General features: G+C 35.6%; 1 protein-coding gene across 2 annotated transcripts; it reads right to left on the reverse strand.

The window, feature by feature from the left end:
* Positions 1–121: 121 nt before the first annotated feature.
* Positions 122–13,007, reverse strand: LOC126815033 (protein IMPACT-B). Of its 2 annotated transcripts, none has more exons than XM_050540560.2 (11): positions 12,866–13,007; positions 11,121–11,249; positions 10,028–10,080; positions 9,176–9,238; positions 7,978–8,057; positions 7,165–7,359; positions 5,884–5,978; positions 4,778–4,851; positions 3,684–3,780; positions 1,222–1,356; positions 122–273 (listed from the first exon to the last, which is right to left on the reverse strand). In XM_050540560.2, exons 1-11 carry the CDS (start codon positions 12,893–12,895, stop codon positions 223–225), a joined length of 1,002 nt encoding a protein of 333 aa, XP_050396517.1. In that variant the 5' UTR covers positions 12,896–13,007; the 3' UTR covers positions 122–222. The 2 variants fall into 2 exon arrangements, with proteins under 2 accessions (XP_050396517.1, XP_050396518.1); XM_050540561.2 differs by lacking the exon at positions 12,866–13,007 and adding an exon at positions 12,518–12,665.
* Between the last annotated feature and the right edge of the window lie 4,459 nt (positions 13,008–17,466).

Consider the following 17,466-nt stretch of genomic DNA (forward strand, 5'->3'; position numbering starts at 1 on the left):
TCAGGCCCTCCGTCCTGCATCAGTGACAAGGGGATACCACACCGGAAAATCTGGATGAACTTTCTCCAGGCTAGCGAGCCAGCGTCTTACCCACTTTGCCACCGTGACCCCCAGAATAAAACAGATTTCATATGGAGTTTATTTACATTTGACATATTTACAATTTCATTAAAATATTGTCATTAAATATAATCAGGTGTATAATTTTATCTTCAGTTAGTCCTAGGAATCTTTCTTGGATTTCTTCCCACTTTTTGGACCTTTCTTTTCGGCCTGAAACAGATATGTGTAGAATTAATGTCTGGTACGTACAATAACAGATTTAAATCATTTCGGGATTCAATCTGATTAAAATACAGATCTATATTTTGTTTTGTTTTTTTTATACTTTCGATGGCCTACGCTACATGAAGATCTGACAAGTTGTACTCGAAGGTTGTGTCAGGGTATAATCCTTGAGTGGCAATGAAATGAAATGAAATGAAATGGGGTTTAACGTCCTACTGTTCTGCTCCTAACCTGGGCTAATGAAGACGGGCATACGCCATACAGTGTGCTATGAGGGAAATTTTGCCCAGACAGCGGCACTACGGCCTACTTTTATATCGAATTCCAACTGCCAAGGGATCTTTTACGTGCACGCCAATGTGTCACGGGACCTCGGTTTTTCATCCCATCCGAACGACTAGACAGCTTTCCTTGTCAGCCCCTCCATCCTGCATCACTGACAAGGGAGAACCACGCCGGAAAATCTGGATGAACTTTCTCGGCCAATGCAGGGATCGAACACCCGACCTCCAGGCTAGCGAGCTAGCGTCTTACCCACTTAGCCACGTGATCCCCTCCTTGAGTGGCATTTAGCGATTGAACACATTAAAAAACACAACACAGTTTATATGGAAATACAATCACTGGTTTATAAACATAGCACGACGTTTCGACAAGTATTCTCTTATCGTTATCAAGCTTTTTTTGTTGTGTCAGTGGTCGTACAAGCACTTTGACTGCCTCATACCCGGCATAGGACAAAGTAAATAGACCTATAATACAGAAAACTATCCACATATCTTCTAAGGTTTGATGGGGTCCAAGGAACAACAGTTCCAGTCTGTGCAGGGATGTACCGATATTATTAATATATCACTTTTCTCAAGGAACTGGGGTAGTCAAGTGCTACAGAGTTAAATAGAATAAAGAGTAATAATGTAAAGAAGTACAAACCTTATTTTTAATATAGCCTCCTAAATCTAGTATATCCCTAGTACAATTATTGATGTGTTTAAATCTGTCTGGTCCTAGATGAATACCACCATACCATCGTGTTACAACAACTAAAACATTCTTAACTTCTAATATCTAAAATACACAGAAATATATACCATATAAAACATTCTTAATAACTTAATACACATAAGTTGATACCATATAAAACATTCTTTATAACTTAATACACATAACTTAATCACAGAATTAATATTATATAAAACATTCTTAATATCTAAAATACACATGAATTAATATCATATGAAACATTCTTAATACACATAAATTAATACCATATAAAACATTCTTAATATCTAAAATACACATAAATTAATATCATATAAAACATTCTTAATATCTAAAATACATATGAATTAATATTATATAAAACATTCTTAATATCTAAAATACACATAAATTAATATCATATAAAACATTTTTAATATCTAAAATACACATAAATTAATACCATATAAAACATTATTAATATCTAAAATACACATAAATTAATACCATATAAAACATTCTTAATATCTAAAATACACATAAATTAATATCATATAAAACATTCTTAATACACATAAATTAATACCATATAAAACATTCTTAATATCTAAAATACACATAAATTAATATCATATAAAACATTCTTAATATCTAAAATACACAGAAATTAAATGAATGAAATATTGTTTAATGGCACGTCAGCTCCAACCGGGCTATACTGCCCCAAACATATGGTGATATTTACGAGACAACACATGAATTAATACCATGAGATAATTCCTAGTACTACCAATGAAGATGTAGAGAACATGCATATTATTGGCTTCATAAAGATACAAATAGAGATGTCAAGTCATCCTTTCATATAATGGTACATGCAACATGGCAATCATACATTATTTATACATGTACTAGATGAAATATTGGACTTGTGTAACAATTTCATTGAAATGCACATGTATCAATATATATTACTTAATGTCTCGCTCTCTAACATTAAACCACACTTAGTGGACCCTAGGTAATAAACAGTATATTAAATATCGTCACATATCCGCCAAACGATGATGGCCAAAGAGATAACAACAAAGTGCAAATTTCAAACGCGTAATTCTCAATATTTAAATATATCAGATTTGTCGGTTCGCAAGAAATGTGACGTTATATTCCACAGAAAAGTGTTTCGGGTACAGGAATATCTAGATCAATTACTGTGGTTCACTGTGTAAGGTGCTGGTCGCTAACAAGGAGATCTGTGGTTTGATTCTGGTGTTGGCTAAGAAAGGTGCTAGGGTTTTTTTAGCATGGTCGCCTTGGTTTCCCTCTGTCCATGATGCAGGACGGAGGGCCTGCCAGGACCAGTTTCTAGTCATTCAGGTATCACGAAAATCAAGGTCCTGTGTACATGTTGGCATGCACATAAAAGAACCCTTGCTATATGTTGTCCATTTGCGTTTGTCATGGCTACATTCTTTTTCAGGCTATGAGTCAGGATCAACATTTCAATTGCCAATGTATAAAACATTCCACCAATTGGGTACAGTCAAATCTGTATTCAACATATCTCCATGAAGCATTGATAGGCATGTAAAAGACCTCTTGTCACATGACGTCCACTTGCTTATGCCTTGGGTAAATTGTCTTCTGGCTATTGCCAATTGGGGAAAAGTTATTGAATTGGCATAAAGCTGCGGTTAATTAATTGTTTCTTTCACATGACCTGTGTTTGTGAAATATACATGCTACATGAGGTAATTATTGAGATGGAATTTAATTTTTTTTAGTTTATTGCTGTTTCCATTTCACGTATGGACTTGCAAATTTTTTTTTCACATTCTAGCCAACTAGACTTTACTTATCACCTACAGTGTCATTTTTATCGATAAACAGTCGATTTTAATGCGCCAATTCATTGTTCATACTTGAAGGCAAACTAATATAGTTTTACAAATTTTACAGGACAAATTTGTGACCTCATTAAATTTTGACCAAATAATTATGGAAGTGCGTAATTATTACGGATGAAAACAGACACGCCGGCAGGTCAAGCAAAACAAACAATTAACCACGGCCTAAAATGGGGTTTAAGGTCCTACTGTTCTGCTCCGACTGGTCTAATGAAGACGGGCATATGCCATACAATGTGCTACCCTTATATCAAATTCTAACTGTCAAGGGATTTTTTATGTGCACAAAATGTCTACGCGAGACCTCGGTTTTCATATCATCCAAATGACTGTACATTGTCCCTTGCCAGGCCCTCCCTCCTACATCACTGACAAGGGGGAACCGCACCAGAAATTCCTGACAAACTTTCTCGGCCAATGCAGTGATGGAACATGGGACCTCCAGGTTAGCGAGTCAACGTCTTACTCACTGAGCCTCTGTGGCTACCCAAACATTATCGAACCTACCTCCATTAAATGAAGCATTCTATTACCAGCATGTATTTCACCATCATCTTTACAGTCTTGATACCATAAATCATTCTTTTTACCTTCCTGACAAATTCTACAATAATCATAAATAACACCAATACAGTTTATTGCCCTATCCAGTTACTAAATCCCTCTAAAGCAGTGGTTCTCAAACATGTTTTGCCAATGACACACCTTGGAACACATGGGAAAAAAGCGGCACACCTGGCTAAATATATATGAAAAATATTTGAATTTTGCAAAATAAAAACATGGCAAGTCATAGACACAGGTCCCGTGTAAACATTGGCGTGCAAGTAAAAGATCCCTTGACAGTTGGAATTCGATATAAGAGTAGGCCGTAGTGCCTCTGTCAGGGCAAAATTTCCCTCATAGCACATTGTATGGTGTATACACGTCTTCATTAGCCTAGTTCGGAGCAGAACAGTAGGATGTTAAACCCCATTTCAATTCATTTCATTTATTTCTTGTTATTCTGCATGGTTTCATATTTGTTTTTAATGCTTGTCTATATATAATTGCCCTATACATTTGTTACTGTACTTGATTGAAAGTTTTGAGAGAACCGGTACTCTTCCCAACGTTGCCCAAATAAATTAAGTAATTGTTATTCCATTAGCATGTGTTATATTTTAATATAATGTTTATTGTTATGTTACTGTTGTTCTGAAAGCATCCATAATACCTGGAATAGGATTAGGAGGATTTGAAATAAGTGAGCAAATTATCTCCCCTTTGACCATACTTTTATCTTTTTCCACACTGCTCTAACTCTTTTCAATTAAACTATAATTAATACAGAGAGAGAGAGAGAGAGAGAGAGAGAGAGATGGGTTTAATGTCTAAAATATGGTTCAGTTTTATTTCAATAATACATTTGCAGGTAGGGGTCTTAAGCAAAGGGAGAAAACTCAGGAAGTTGGACAGGCGACCCCACTCCTTGTCAAGTACAAGCAGGGAATTGTTAACCAAACCACCTGACTCAATGACAGACCTTATGATATAAAGCACACACAATAAACTATTCAGCCACCCCAACTCCCCAGTAGTATAATATCTGAGTAAAATACCTGTATGCCTGCATATTATGTGTTGCTGCAGCTATTTTTCTATTTTCTAATAATTTATCCATTACCAGTTGCACCTAAAAAACGGTATGAATATTTACCTATTCAATGAAACTAGGAAAATCATCACAATTTCAAAAAAATTTAAATTTCATCAAAATTTATTTACATTATTCAAAAATATAGTTTTGTGTACCCCACTCATCCAACGTCCTTGACTCCATAAAAAATATCACCAAATGTTAGACTTTGTTAAAGATACATTATGTAAAAATTAGATAAAGATCTGGACGTTCTTGTTATAATAGTTCAAAAATAGATGATGAAAAAAGAATATATTCAAAATTTCAGTGAAATGAATTTATTCTGTGCATAGTTATAAATGTTTGAAATTTTGACAAAATGTAGCATAGATTGCTTAATATTGTAGAAATAGTACTTGACAATCGAGACTAAGTCTTGATTATCTATTTCATTGTTAAATTCTTAAAAGGACACAGTATTCTAATTTACTTAAAATTGGAACTATCCGATGGCCCGATATTAATAAATGTCTAAATAATAATTTATACAACAATATAATGAGAGAGAGAGAGAGAGAGGTGGGTGGGGTTTAACGTCCACTCGACACAAACTAGGTCATTTCGGGAGTAACACACGGTTCAATTTTATTTCAATAATTCGCTTGCCTGTAGGGGTCTTTAGCAGTGGGAGGAAACCGGAGGACCCAGAGAAAACCCACGAGGTTGGACAGGCGACAATATAATGAGAAGCAACCCCTATAACCAGTGAAGATTAGACGAACTCCTTGGTAGAAATAAACAAATTTATTGGTGTATTATTGTTTATTACTACCAAGGAGTTCGTCCAATCTTCACGATTCCTCAACCCCTTATGTATCGCTGAGATCCCAGTTTAGATGTCCTCTTACTACTAGTCTCCAGCTACATCATACCTACTTTACGAGAGTTTTCGTCGTTTTCCGCTGCTTGTTTCAATTTATACAACATGTGAAGCTAGAAAAAATACCTGCAATAGTCAGATTTAGCTCTTCTTACATAATGCATCTTTAACAGGTAATTTCATATTTATATAACTTGTCTACCTACCTCTTTTACAGAATTAACAGGAGCACAATGTGCCTGAAAAAAACTTTTTCTATCATGTATAAATTCTCCATGTAAAATCTCAGGACATTTCAACTCTGAAGTGAACAATAATAAAAAAAAATTTACATTAAAAAAATATTCAATGACGGAGAGGGAGAGATGGGGTTTAACGTCCACTCAACACAAACCAGGTCATTTCGGGACGAACATATGGTTCAATTTTATTTCAATAATTCGCTTGCGCGTAGGGGGAGGAAACTGGGGGACAAAAAGAAAACCTACGAGGTAAAACAGACGACCCTACTCCTTATCACGTACAAGCCGGGAATCAAAACAACGCCAGTTGACTCAATGACAGACCTTGTGATTGCATGCACATGCCTTAACCTACTAGATCCCCCCTCCCACCCTCAATCACAATATTCAAAATAGTTTGACATATGAGATATTAGGGTGGTCATTTGCAGACTAAAAGCGAGATTTTTTTTAAAATAAAGATTTGTGTTAATTGGAGAGAATTGGAAAAGTGCATAGTTCCACAAGCAGAAGATATCTGCATAAAGCCCTGATTCAATCTGTCAAACAATTGTCTAATGTTGAATGTCTGCATCAGGGCTTCTTCCACAGAAACTTTGTAAATTAAATTAAACATGCCTGATTTTTTATTAATGGTATTATATCTTGAATTCATGTGTTTATGAATTCACATATCTATACCACTTTACACTATAAATCTATATATTGGACTATGAAATAAAATATTAATTATTCATTAACGATTGGCTATTGAAATAGCTTTTATTATCAAAATATGCTAGTTCTACAGTGTGTAAATTGAACCAAGGGTCCAGAGACGATTAGGTCAATACTTTTATCAATTGAGTATGATCGGCATATACGACTGACGTGGAATCCATGTTCTGCATTGTACCGAGAGAGAGAGAGAAATGGGGTTTAACGTCCACTCAACACAAACTAGGTCATTTTGGGACTAACATATTTTTTTTCTTTTTCTCAATAATTCACTAGCGCATGGGGGTCTTTAGCAGTGGGAGGAAACCGGAGGACCCGGAGAAAACCCACGAGGTTGGGCAGGTGACCCTACTCCTTGTCACGTACAACCGGGGATTCGAAACCACGTCAGTTGACTCAATGACAGGCCTTATGATACAGCGCACACATGCTAACCATTCGGCCATCCACCCCACCCCACCCCCGTTCTGCAGTGTACCACTAGGGATTTAATTTACTATTAACCAATTGACGTATGATGAGACATACCTTCTTCTACTTTCGTTTTATCTTCGGCTTTATATTTGGTATAATCATATTCAATTTCTAGGTTATCAACTTCCGCGGCAAGTGAAGCATCTGTAGTATCTGGGACGGTTTCGTCTTCATTATTATGCGGAGTGTCATTTTGAGCACCATTACTTTCTTCGGTTTCAAGATTAATTGAGCTAGCACCAGCAGATGCTGAAATACAATGCATATAGAACTAGTTTTAAGATGGGTTGGAGGGGGGGAGCCATGGTGGCCCAGTGTTTAAATGCTCTGCCTCACTAACCAGGGGATCCGGGTTTGATACGGGTGTTTGAGGAGAAAGTTCCCTGTGACAATGCTTATATATATATATAAGCATATATATATATATATATATATAGAGCGAAATGGGATTTAACATCCACTCGACACAAACAAGGTCATTTTAGGACTAATTCGCTTGTTCGTATGGGTTTTTAGCAATGGAAGGAAACCAGAGGAACCCGGAGAAAAACCATGAGGTTGGAGAAGCGACCCTACTCCTTGTCGCGTAAAAGTGGGGAATTGAAATCACGCCACTTGACTCAATGACAGACCTTGTGATTTCACGTGCACACATTAAACTACTAGACCACCAAACCTTTCAAAATGTGAGTTAAACTGTTAAATTACATCTATATTATTTTCAGCATGATTTGCTTGAAAACGTTGAGAAAACCCTCAACGTATGTCAATTGCTAAATACTGCTTAAAGAAGATACATCCATATTGGTATAGTAGATGACGTTTAAAGACGACATATTTATAAAATATAAATATTATAATATTCACCTGTATTATTAGTTGAAGTTTGAAGAAATTCTCGTATTTTTTCTATCCACATAAACAAGATACTATCACCAATATTCTCTCTGTAGGGAAAAAAGACGCAAACACATTAGAACCTCTATACAACACAGTTCAGCACAGGGCTTCCACTTCAAAATTTCACTGTCGGCCATTTTTGATAACGCACGAAAACTTTGTCAGCATGGTCTACACAAAAAATTATATATTGCACTAAGAAATAAAATATTAGTAGGGCTTATAATAATTATTATTTAGTGAAATATTCCCTTTTGGCTATATAAATTGCTTTTATTATCAAAATTTCTTACTGGGGACTCACTGAAACTAATTTGTCGTGCAGTGTACTAGCATATAATCCTGTTTCAACATTTCTATAAACTGATAAGTTTTGCCTAGTAGGTAAAATCTACCCCTGGTTCCAGATAAGACTGCTATATGATAACAGTGAGAATAATAGAATTCTGCTATGATGACAGGTCTAGCAACAAGGTAACAAATGTATTGTCATTTTTCTTATCTTTATAAACATTATTTTTATTCAGATTTGTATATAATTAGGGATTGGGGAACTAGCCTATATTAAACCCCCTTCTCATTGAATTGTCATTAGGCAAAATACACATATTTCCTCACCCAGGTCAAATTATTGTTCACTGAGAGTATTAATAAATGGAGTAGAAGATCTAAGACCATTTGAATGTCTCGATCTCCTCAGTAGGCTAAGTCTAATTGAATTTTAATTTTATCATTTCAATTTCTAGTTGTTTACTCTGCTTTGTCAGTTAAAGATACATGATTTAAGAGCTAAATCTGCCTATTTCAGGTCTTTTGTCTAGCTTCAAATGTTATATAAATGATTAATTAGGTATTTATTCACATGACAAGCCCACAATCAACTCTCTAGATCATCAGATTTTTAATGGATTAAAACACAATCGCCATATAATATTTTAATGTAAAGATGGATTATAGAGACTTTATTTATTATCGTAGGAATGGTACTCGATAATATTGTAAAAACTTCAAACATTCATAACTATGCTGAGAATAAAGAAATCTGACTGAAGTTTTCAATATATTCATTTATCATTATCTATTTTCAAACTATTATAACAAGAACTGCCAGCTATTTATCTAAATCTTACATAATGCATCTTTATTTATTTTAGATTATACTTACATAAAAATATCAGCCAAACTATTTTCTATGTCTCTTCTTTCATCATCAGATAACCACATGGCACTGAAATATATCATCAAATTCAAATTATCAACTTCTGCAATTAAAGCAATCCACAACTTCCAAGCATATATACAACACAACAACCAATATGATCTTGGGCAGTTTACTGAATTATTATATTACCGTTATAAACCAAGTATTCAGAATTTTTAAACCTTTATTCAAGCATATTCCTGAAGCAATGGCCCAAGAAATCCCTCTCTGGCCATTGCTAGGGAGTGTGTTTATTCTTCCCATTCAATCAAATCTATCCCAAGTACAGCAACATGACAGCCCTTTGTTTAATCTGGGTTTCCCTAAAACTTTGGACAGTGATTTAAGGTATGTTCGTCTCCAAACAGTATTGTTTACATTGGTTTTCAGTTTGATAGCCTCGTTTGTCACGCAATTAGTTTTTCTGCAATATTCTGCTATGCACTGGTTAATTGGGCATAATAAAATTGTGAGTCATGACATCACGTTATGTAAACATATTTGGTCCAATTTGGAGCTCTGTTTTAAGCGTAATGCTTTTGTAACACACACACAGTTAGCTATTGGTTGTTAATCGGACCATTGACCAGTCAAAATTTGGAACAGAAATTTGCCTTTGTTAAAGCAGTGTTTAGTGGGATTAGGTATTATCAAACAAAACACAGCGAGGAGTATGTTATTCGAGTAACTATCACCATTCTCTGTTTATTGTTAGAATATATAAACAGTTTGTCTATCTTTTATATTAAATTACTATCCCTATTTTTTACAACCCCATGTCAATAAAATTGAGATTAATTAAAAAGGACAACTTACTGTATCTGATATTGTGGTGGAGATGATTTAGGATAATCTTCCGGCAATGTGACCTGAAAGAATAAAAATTATATAATATATCCTCGTTTAATCAGTGAAAAACAAACAGCTAAGCTAAGAGAACCTTAATTAATTGTAACTGTTTTATTCTGTAGTCAGAAAGCAAACAAAAAATTAACTGATCTACAATCTGATTAAAATACAGATCTTTATTTTGTTTCGTTTTTATACTTTCGATGGCCTAGACTACATGAAGTTCTGACCAGTTGTAGTGGAAGGTCGTGTCAGGGGTCATATGAGCGGCTATTGACCCTATGACATCAGACATTGATTAATCAACCAGTGTTATTGTTCCTAGTGGTTTACCCACAGTTCCGTGCATCACATGCCAAGAACTCACCGTAACAGACCGTTTCATTGGCTAATCCCTCACATCAACCTGAATGCGGCTTATATAACAACTCATCCAGTTCCTAGTATTGTGAAGACAAATAAAACGAAATTTTAAACTATAAAAAAAAAAAAAAAATAGGATCTGTGTTTTAATCAGATTGACTGATCTACTTTCCACATGACAATCATGTGACAACAAAATGGAATTTTGACTTATTTTCATGTCCAACTGTTCTGCACTGACTGGGCTAATGAAGACGAGCATGCATCATACAGTGCGCTAGAAGGGAAACTTTATCTGAAAGTCGGCACTACAGCCTACTTTTACCTTGAATTCCAACTGTCGAAGTTTCTTTTACGTGCACGCCAATGTATACACGGGACCTCGGTTTTTCATCCCATCGACTAGACACTGTTCCTCGTCATTTGTCCTGCACCAATGAAAAGGGGCGATCATGCTGAAAAATCCAGAGGCACTTTTTCAACCAACACCAGGCGCAAACCTGCAACCTCCTGGTTAGCGAGCGATGACTTAGGCCCGTTGTGCCCAACCATGCCCTTTCCATTGGACGCAATACGAAGCCAACTACAAACATGCCAATATCAGTATGGGCACCCCATAAAGTCAAGTGACATTGGTTGGGCCCCCTTGCCCCCCCCCCCCACCAGCTACGGGCCTGTGACTTCAAATGATCTATACCTGTAGACAAATTTTTCTTTTTGAACTTTCCTCTCCATTTGTGATTTTGATTTCATATTTTCTTTTCGTGACATCAACAACTGTTAAATCATCATTATAAATGGCTGATAATGCTTCAATTTCTTCAACCTGGAAAATAAAATATTACAATATGGGGTTTAACGTCCACTCGACCCAAACTAGTTCATTTCGGAACTAACATATTATGGTTTAATTTTATTTTAATAATTCGCTTGCGCGTAGGGGTCTTTAGCAGTGGGATGAAACCGGAGGACCCCCCCAAAAAATCACAAGGTTAGGCAGGCAACCTTACTCCTTGTCACGTACAACTGTGGAATCGAAACCATGGCAGTTGACTCAATGACAGACCTTATGATTTAAGGCACATGCGCTAACCATTCAGACATCCCCCCCCCTTTCAGCCATTCAACCCCCCAAAATTAAAGGAGCTAAACCTCTAAATCAATATTATCCAAAATATTTGAAATTAAAAACATGTATTAGAATTCAATATTGGACCATTTCAATTAATATTGATGTTGTCATCTTAACGTGAAAATATGGGATTCTAATATCCAACATTTAAGACACAATGTACATTTTAAGATCAGTTCAGGACCTTGTGTACTCTATGGACATAATGATTCTTTTAGACATTTTCATCTATTTTAAGGTGTTACGATACAATTCGTTTCACGATTCATAACCATGTCAATATTTACCAAGAAAAGAACAGAATAAATGAATATTTTTAGTCCTGCCGATGTCGAAGAAATAAAACTGTTTTATATCACGATATTGATGTGGATGAAAACAAGGACCAAAACAATTTAAAATAATGTGTGACATGGGTAATTAAGAGTGACAGATTTACCTTCTGAAGTGACAAAAAAAAACAACAGATGACAGTTCAAGCCGAAAACAAAACTAAATTTAGAAAATATTTCAAAATGAAAAATTTCTTCATACAGACAATCTTGTCGTCACTATCGAAATAACATATCCAATCAACTAAATTCGTAACTTATATTTTCTTAATAATTAACAAGTCGCCTGTCCAACCTTGTGGGTTTTCTCCGGGTCCTCCGGTTTCCTCCCACTGCTAAAGACCCCTACGCGCAATGACCTAGTCCGTGTCAATGTTGAGTGGACGTTAAACTCAATTTCTCTCTCTCTCTAATTTATAAGATAATTTTAATACATATTTCTCAATATAGGCATCACAAATTGATGTATTCAAAAAGGCAGCTCAGCTAGAACTAGTAATAATTCTTGCGTTTAATTTTGAACACATGGCTGTGGGAGCCGGTCAAAAATTCATTTTCATATGATATTTCTGGAACCTAAAAATTATTACATTTAATAAACACATCGACTTAATGAATTCAAATATTTACCTGAGCTTTTGGTAAATCAATAGGCATATTAGTCTTAAATTTAATGCAATCTGTTGCCTACTTTAGATATTAGAAGTAATATTTACTAATGTCAGTTCGTGTTCTAGTTCTATTCTCCGTATCTGTTGCTACTGATTCATTCTTAGAAAATAAATTATCTGGGAATTTAAGTGTGTGGGTATTTTCAAATGATATCAGCAATTTTGAAAATAAAATGCTAAAACTGATAATGAAAGTAGGTTGTTCCAGTCAATTCCCGGAAATTCGGAAAAAGTGAAAACGGTTGAAATTTTGCAAATATTTTTTTTGTTCACAAAGTCACGCAAAGCTGATTAATATTCACATTACCTGCTTCGTTAAGTTGTCCTCATATAGCATATTATCTTTAATTTACAAACAAATGTAAAATTCGAGGATTCCATCAAGAAATAATCATTTGATTATTTAGACACGTTGTTGCGTTGTTGACAATTGATGGCCATATTGTGCATGAGTCATCACGTGACGTCTAAATTTAGTAACAATTTCTACCGCGGTTATTTTTACGACAGTCTGGATAATGTGACTTTTTATGTGCTTAACCAGACTAATTTGGCATCATTTCGACGAACTGCGAAAAGTTTTGGGTTTTTTTCTCGGTTTCTTTACAGAATTTATTATTATTTTTTTTTTACATATCAGGTGATCCATTCTTTTCTCTTGCACAATTTCTTTTAGCTACGAGAACGTAACTAAAAACGCTGAGATATACGGAGGGTTGAGAGATTAAGGTTTGTTTAAATTGTTATCTAAATTTCTTTGTGAAGCTGGAGTTTATTTTTGAACATGCGCTCGTTGTTTTGAGAATCCGAATTAGCATGATTACTAGTCCTTCTGTCGGGTTTCCCAGACAAATAATGTGTTTTGTTACTGATTATACACCCAACGTAATTTCTTTTATTATAGATTGATCAAATCAGATAGATTGTGAGATTTTCTGAAAAGCAATTAAATTAAGTCCATACGGTATGCAAATGTTTAAAATAATTGAGTAAATATATTTTGAGCATTTTTATTTAGAACATTTTCATGAAAGACAAAAAATATTAAAAAGGTGTGATATCATTCCCGTCGGGACCGGGGTGTGGCAATAATTTGCAAATATGTGTTCCTCAGTTTCAAAATTACCCCCACACCCCACCTCACCCCATTTTTGTTCGACGGGACATCCCTTAATTGAAATGAAAGCTGACAATTATTATTTGAAATGTCCAAGGCATAAAAATATAGTTTTGTCAAACTTGGAATGCATGAATTGTTGATAGAAAACAGGGGTTTTGTATATTGATATTGTTTAGAGATAAGATAAGATAAGATAAGATTTTATTGCATCGAAACATCCATTTAGGACAGCATACAATATAAACGTACATAGGCGTAGGAGCCGGGGGGGGGGGGCATTTGCATTTATTTTCGGGCAATAAAAAATTCGACGACCTTTTTTTTCTATTAACGTTTAGAGGAAAAATATAACTAACTTATTTCTATGAGATCCACATTGCCCGAAGAGTATTTTCTCGTCTTTTTCTTGTCCACTGCATGCCCTAAAATATGCCCAAAGCTCTCTTATGATATGTATGCCCGAAAAAACGGTATTGATTTCGGGCAATTTTCTCTTATGCCCCCCTGAATTACTTTGAGCTCCTACGCCTATGCATAAAAATTATAACAATATGACAATTATTACACAAGACACACAATATTGCATCGGAACCTCCCTTGAGAACAACATACAATATACGAAATATTAAGTACAGGTGCATCGGAACCTCCCTTGAGGACAACATACAATAACAATATACAAAATATGATCGCTATACCAGATGATGTGTGTGTAGGGGGGGGGCGTAACGCGTACGCGTGAAATCAAAAGGTCTGTTATAGAGTCAGCGGCGTGGTTTCGATCCCCCCCCCCCCCTTTTACTTGACAAGGAGTCGCCTGTCCAAGCTCGTGTGTTTTCTCTGTGTCACCCGGTTTGCTCCCACTGCTAAAGACCCAGGCTACGCACAAGTGAATTATTGAAATAAAATTAAACCATATGTTAGTCCTTAAATGAGCTAGTTTGTGTCGAGTGGGCGTTAAACCCCATTTCCCTCTTACTAGAAGATGTCTGTGCAAAATGATAGAATGCTTTTATCTGAGAGAAAAAAAAAACCGCAATAAAATCTCACGTCACTCTGATTTGATAAACCATCGCCCATTTTTTCAACTTCAAAAGCTGGCATTGCCACTAAAATTATAAACTCTTTATTTAAAAAAAAATCACCGATGCACAAATTAGATAACTGATGGAATTAAGAACCATTATGGCAGCTCAATAATATGTTCAAGGGACGATACTCTTGGCGTCTATATGCATTTCACTAACGAATTTAGGCTGAACGATTGGTGGAAAGTAAAGAACGACAAAAGTTTTTTTTCAGTAATTTAATGTAAAAAAAAAATGCCCTTTAAAACCTTATCCGAACCCACCCCTTCCTCCAGAGACTTTGTATCGCTAGTCGTGGAAATTCAAATGACTGGTCCATATATGCCTGGGGCGTCGAATTACCCAATAACTGCCCAATAACTGTCCAATAACACCCAATAACTCCAAAATGTTGACGTTGGAAACACAAAATAACAATTTAGTTGAATTTAAAGATGAACTCCGATTACAAAACTACAGAAATAATTAAATAAATAAAAAGGTAACGCCCTAAATGACCGCCATACTTATTTTCAATTTGTAGAAGAAACATGGCGATCGCTTAGGGGTAACAAAAACACAGGCAGGCCACGCCCACGTCCAGTACATGCCGTGTCAATTACCTCCTGAATCCTGACTGATCGAAGTTCTTTCACTATCACTACTTTCAGCTAACTGAAAATATTATTGCTACACAATTATTATGTCTGATCAGGTACATATTTTTTTACTAAGCCAACCAAATTAGAGAAAAACTGCCATACCCCAATCAATAACTATGCCAGAGCCATTTGATGCAGAAAATTATTTGGTATTTCTACATTGTTGTGCAAAACATTTCAAGAAATAAGAAAAAAATGGTTGGTGTTCATTGATAGATTTGTTATTGTTTGGGGTAAGGCAGTTTTTCTGTTATTTTTAGAGCAAAAGGAGATCGTGGTTGACTTATTTCGTCTAATTAGTAAAATAATATGTACATGTAATTAAATGGAGTTTAACGTCCTACAGGCTTGGCTTATGTAAAGTAAATCATCGATCAGATTTCAACATTGAAAATAAGTAAAATTAAATGAAAGCAGCTTTCTCTTTTACTGGTTGTAGGTAACCTGAAAATGATTGAGTTTATTTTTTATTAAAAAAAAAGATCACCATCATAGATATTTTTTGTCGAAAATGGTCGCCTTAAAAAAATAATAATAATAATAAATAATGAAAATAACTCAAAAAATTCATCTGAAAAGTTTTGTTTTGTCACATTCATGAGTTTATGGGTAAAATTAATCATATACTAATAGTATTGTATCTAGACTAGTCCAAGTTCACATTTCCAATATCAACCCGCCTTACTCAATAGACACACTTTTAAATGACTAAAAAAATTATGCATTAGTCAATTTATAGAAATTTCAATTCCCGAAAAATTTATGACAAAAAACATGATCGATGCCCGAAAACGTTCGCATAATTTAGATCGATTCCGGCACTTTATTTTGCCGACTAGTGGGCAAAACATTATTTTTCCCAAGAATATTACCCGTCTGTCCGAATGAGTGATGAAACAAATAATGATCGCTTCCTGAAAACTGCTGCACAACGCAGAATGTCACCAGACCAAAAAGTCACGGGATTTTGGACATTTTATTTTGCTGACTAAAAAACAAAAGGGTGCTTTTGCATCCAAAATAGTTTATTAGTTTTTTGTTTCTGTTCACTTTACCTATTTGCCAGAAAAAAATATGATTTACATACATACATACATACATACATCCTCTTCAGCCTCGATTAGGCGATGTGCCTGTAAGCTGATCTATGGGGTTCTCTAATTGGTTACCAAAGTCTGTTTGGTTAGCGGGAGGTGGGTTAAGACATTGTGGTGGTATGGGGAATTGTAGTTACTGGTCTCTTCTGTTGTGTACATCCGCTCCTTCCATAGCCTGTCGAAGCTGGCCTTGAAACTGTTTAAAGATGGTGCATTAACAACGTTATCCGGCAGTTTGTTCCACTGGTGGACTACTCTTTGGCTGAAGAAGTGTTTCCTGGTGCTAGTTTTGCAATACTTGGTCGGTAGTTTGTAGTTGTGGCCTCTGGTGATGGTGCTTTCTTGTAGTGGAAGGAAATTAGTGGAGTCCTTGTATATATTGTGGGTGAATTTGTATGTTTCTATCATGTCTCCTCTTTGCCTTCTGTACACTAGGCTGGGTATGCGTAGATGTTTCAATCTGTCCTCGTAATCCATGTCTCTTGTCTGGGGGATGAGTTTTGTGGCTCTTCTCTGCACCTGTTCAAGTAACTTCTTGTCTTTCTGTAGTCGTGGGGACCATGCTGTGTTGCTGAACTCCAGATGGGGTCTAACAAGTGCTGTGTAGAAGAGCCTGAGGGATTCTGCATCTAGATGTTGATATGATCTTCTTATTAGTCCCAATATTCTGTTTGCCTTAAATTGTTCACTTGTATTTCCACGTGTTTTAAGAACTTTAGCTCTGGATCAATGTTGACTCCGAGATCTTTTTCTAGGGATGCTTCCGTCAAGCTGGTAATGCTTTGTTTCCCTTGCATGCTGTAGTCATGTTTGGGGTTACTTTTCCCTATGTGCAGGACTTTGCATTTCTCTGTGTTGAAACGGAGTTGCCAAGTATCGGTCCATGTTGTGAGCTGGTTGATGTCCTCTTGGAGGTTGTCTCTGTCTGTCTTATTAGTCTGTAGAGTTTCGCGTCATCTGCG

This window comes from Patella vulgata, chromosome 3 (genome assembly GCF_932274485.2).
Source record: "Patella vulgata chromosome 3, xgPatVulg1.2, whole genome shotgun sequence".
NCBI classification, from domain to species: domain Eukaryota; kingdom Metazoa; phylum Mollusca; class Gastropoda; family Patellidae; genus Patella; species Patella vulgata.

Excerpts from the sequence above, each read along its gene's own strand:
- LOC126815033 (XM_050540560.2), bottom strand. The coding sequence starts at position 12,895 with ATGCTATATGAGGACAACTTAACGAAGCAG. Across the intron at positions 11,250-12,865 it reads AGGACAACTTAACGAAGCAG|GTTGAAGAAATTGAAGCATT; the intron begins GTAATGTGAATA and ends TTTATTTTCCAG. Across the intron at positions 1,357-3,683 it reads GAATGCTTCATTTAATGGAG|ATATTAGAAGTTAAGAATGT; the intron begins GTAGGTTCGATA and ends TGTGTATTTTAG.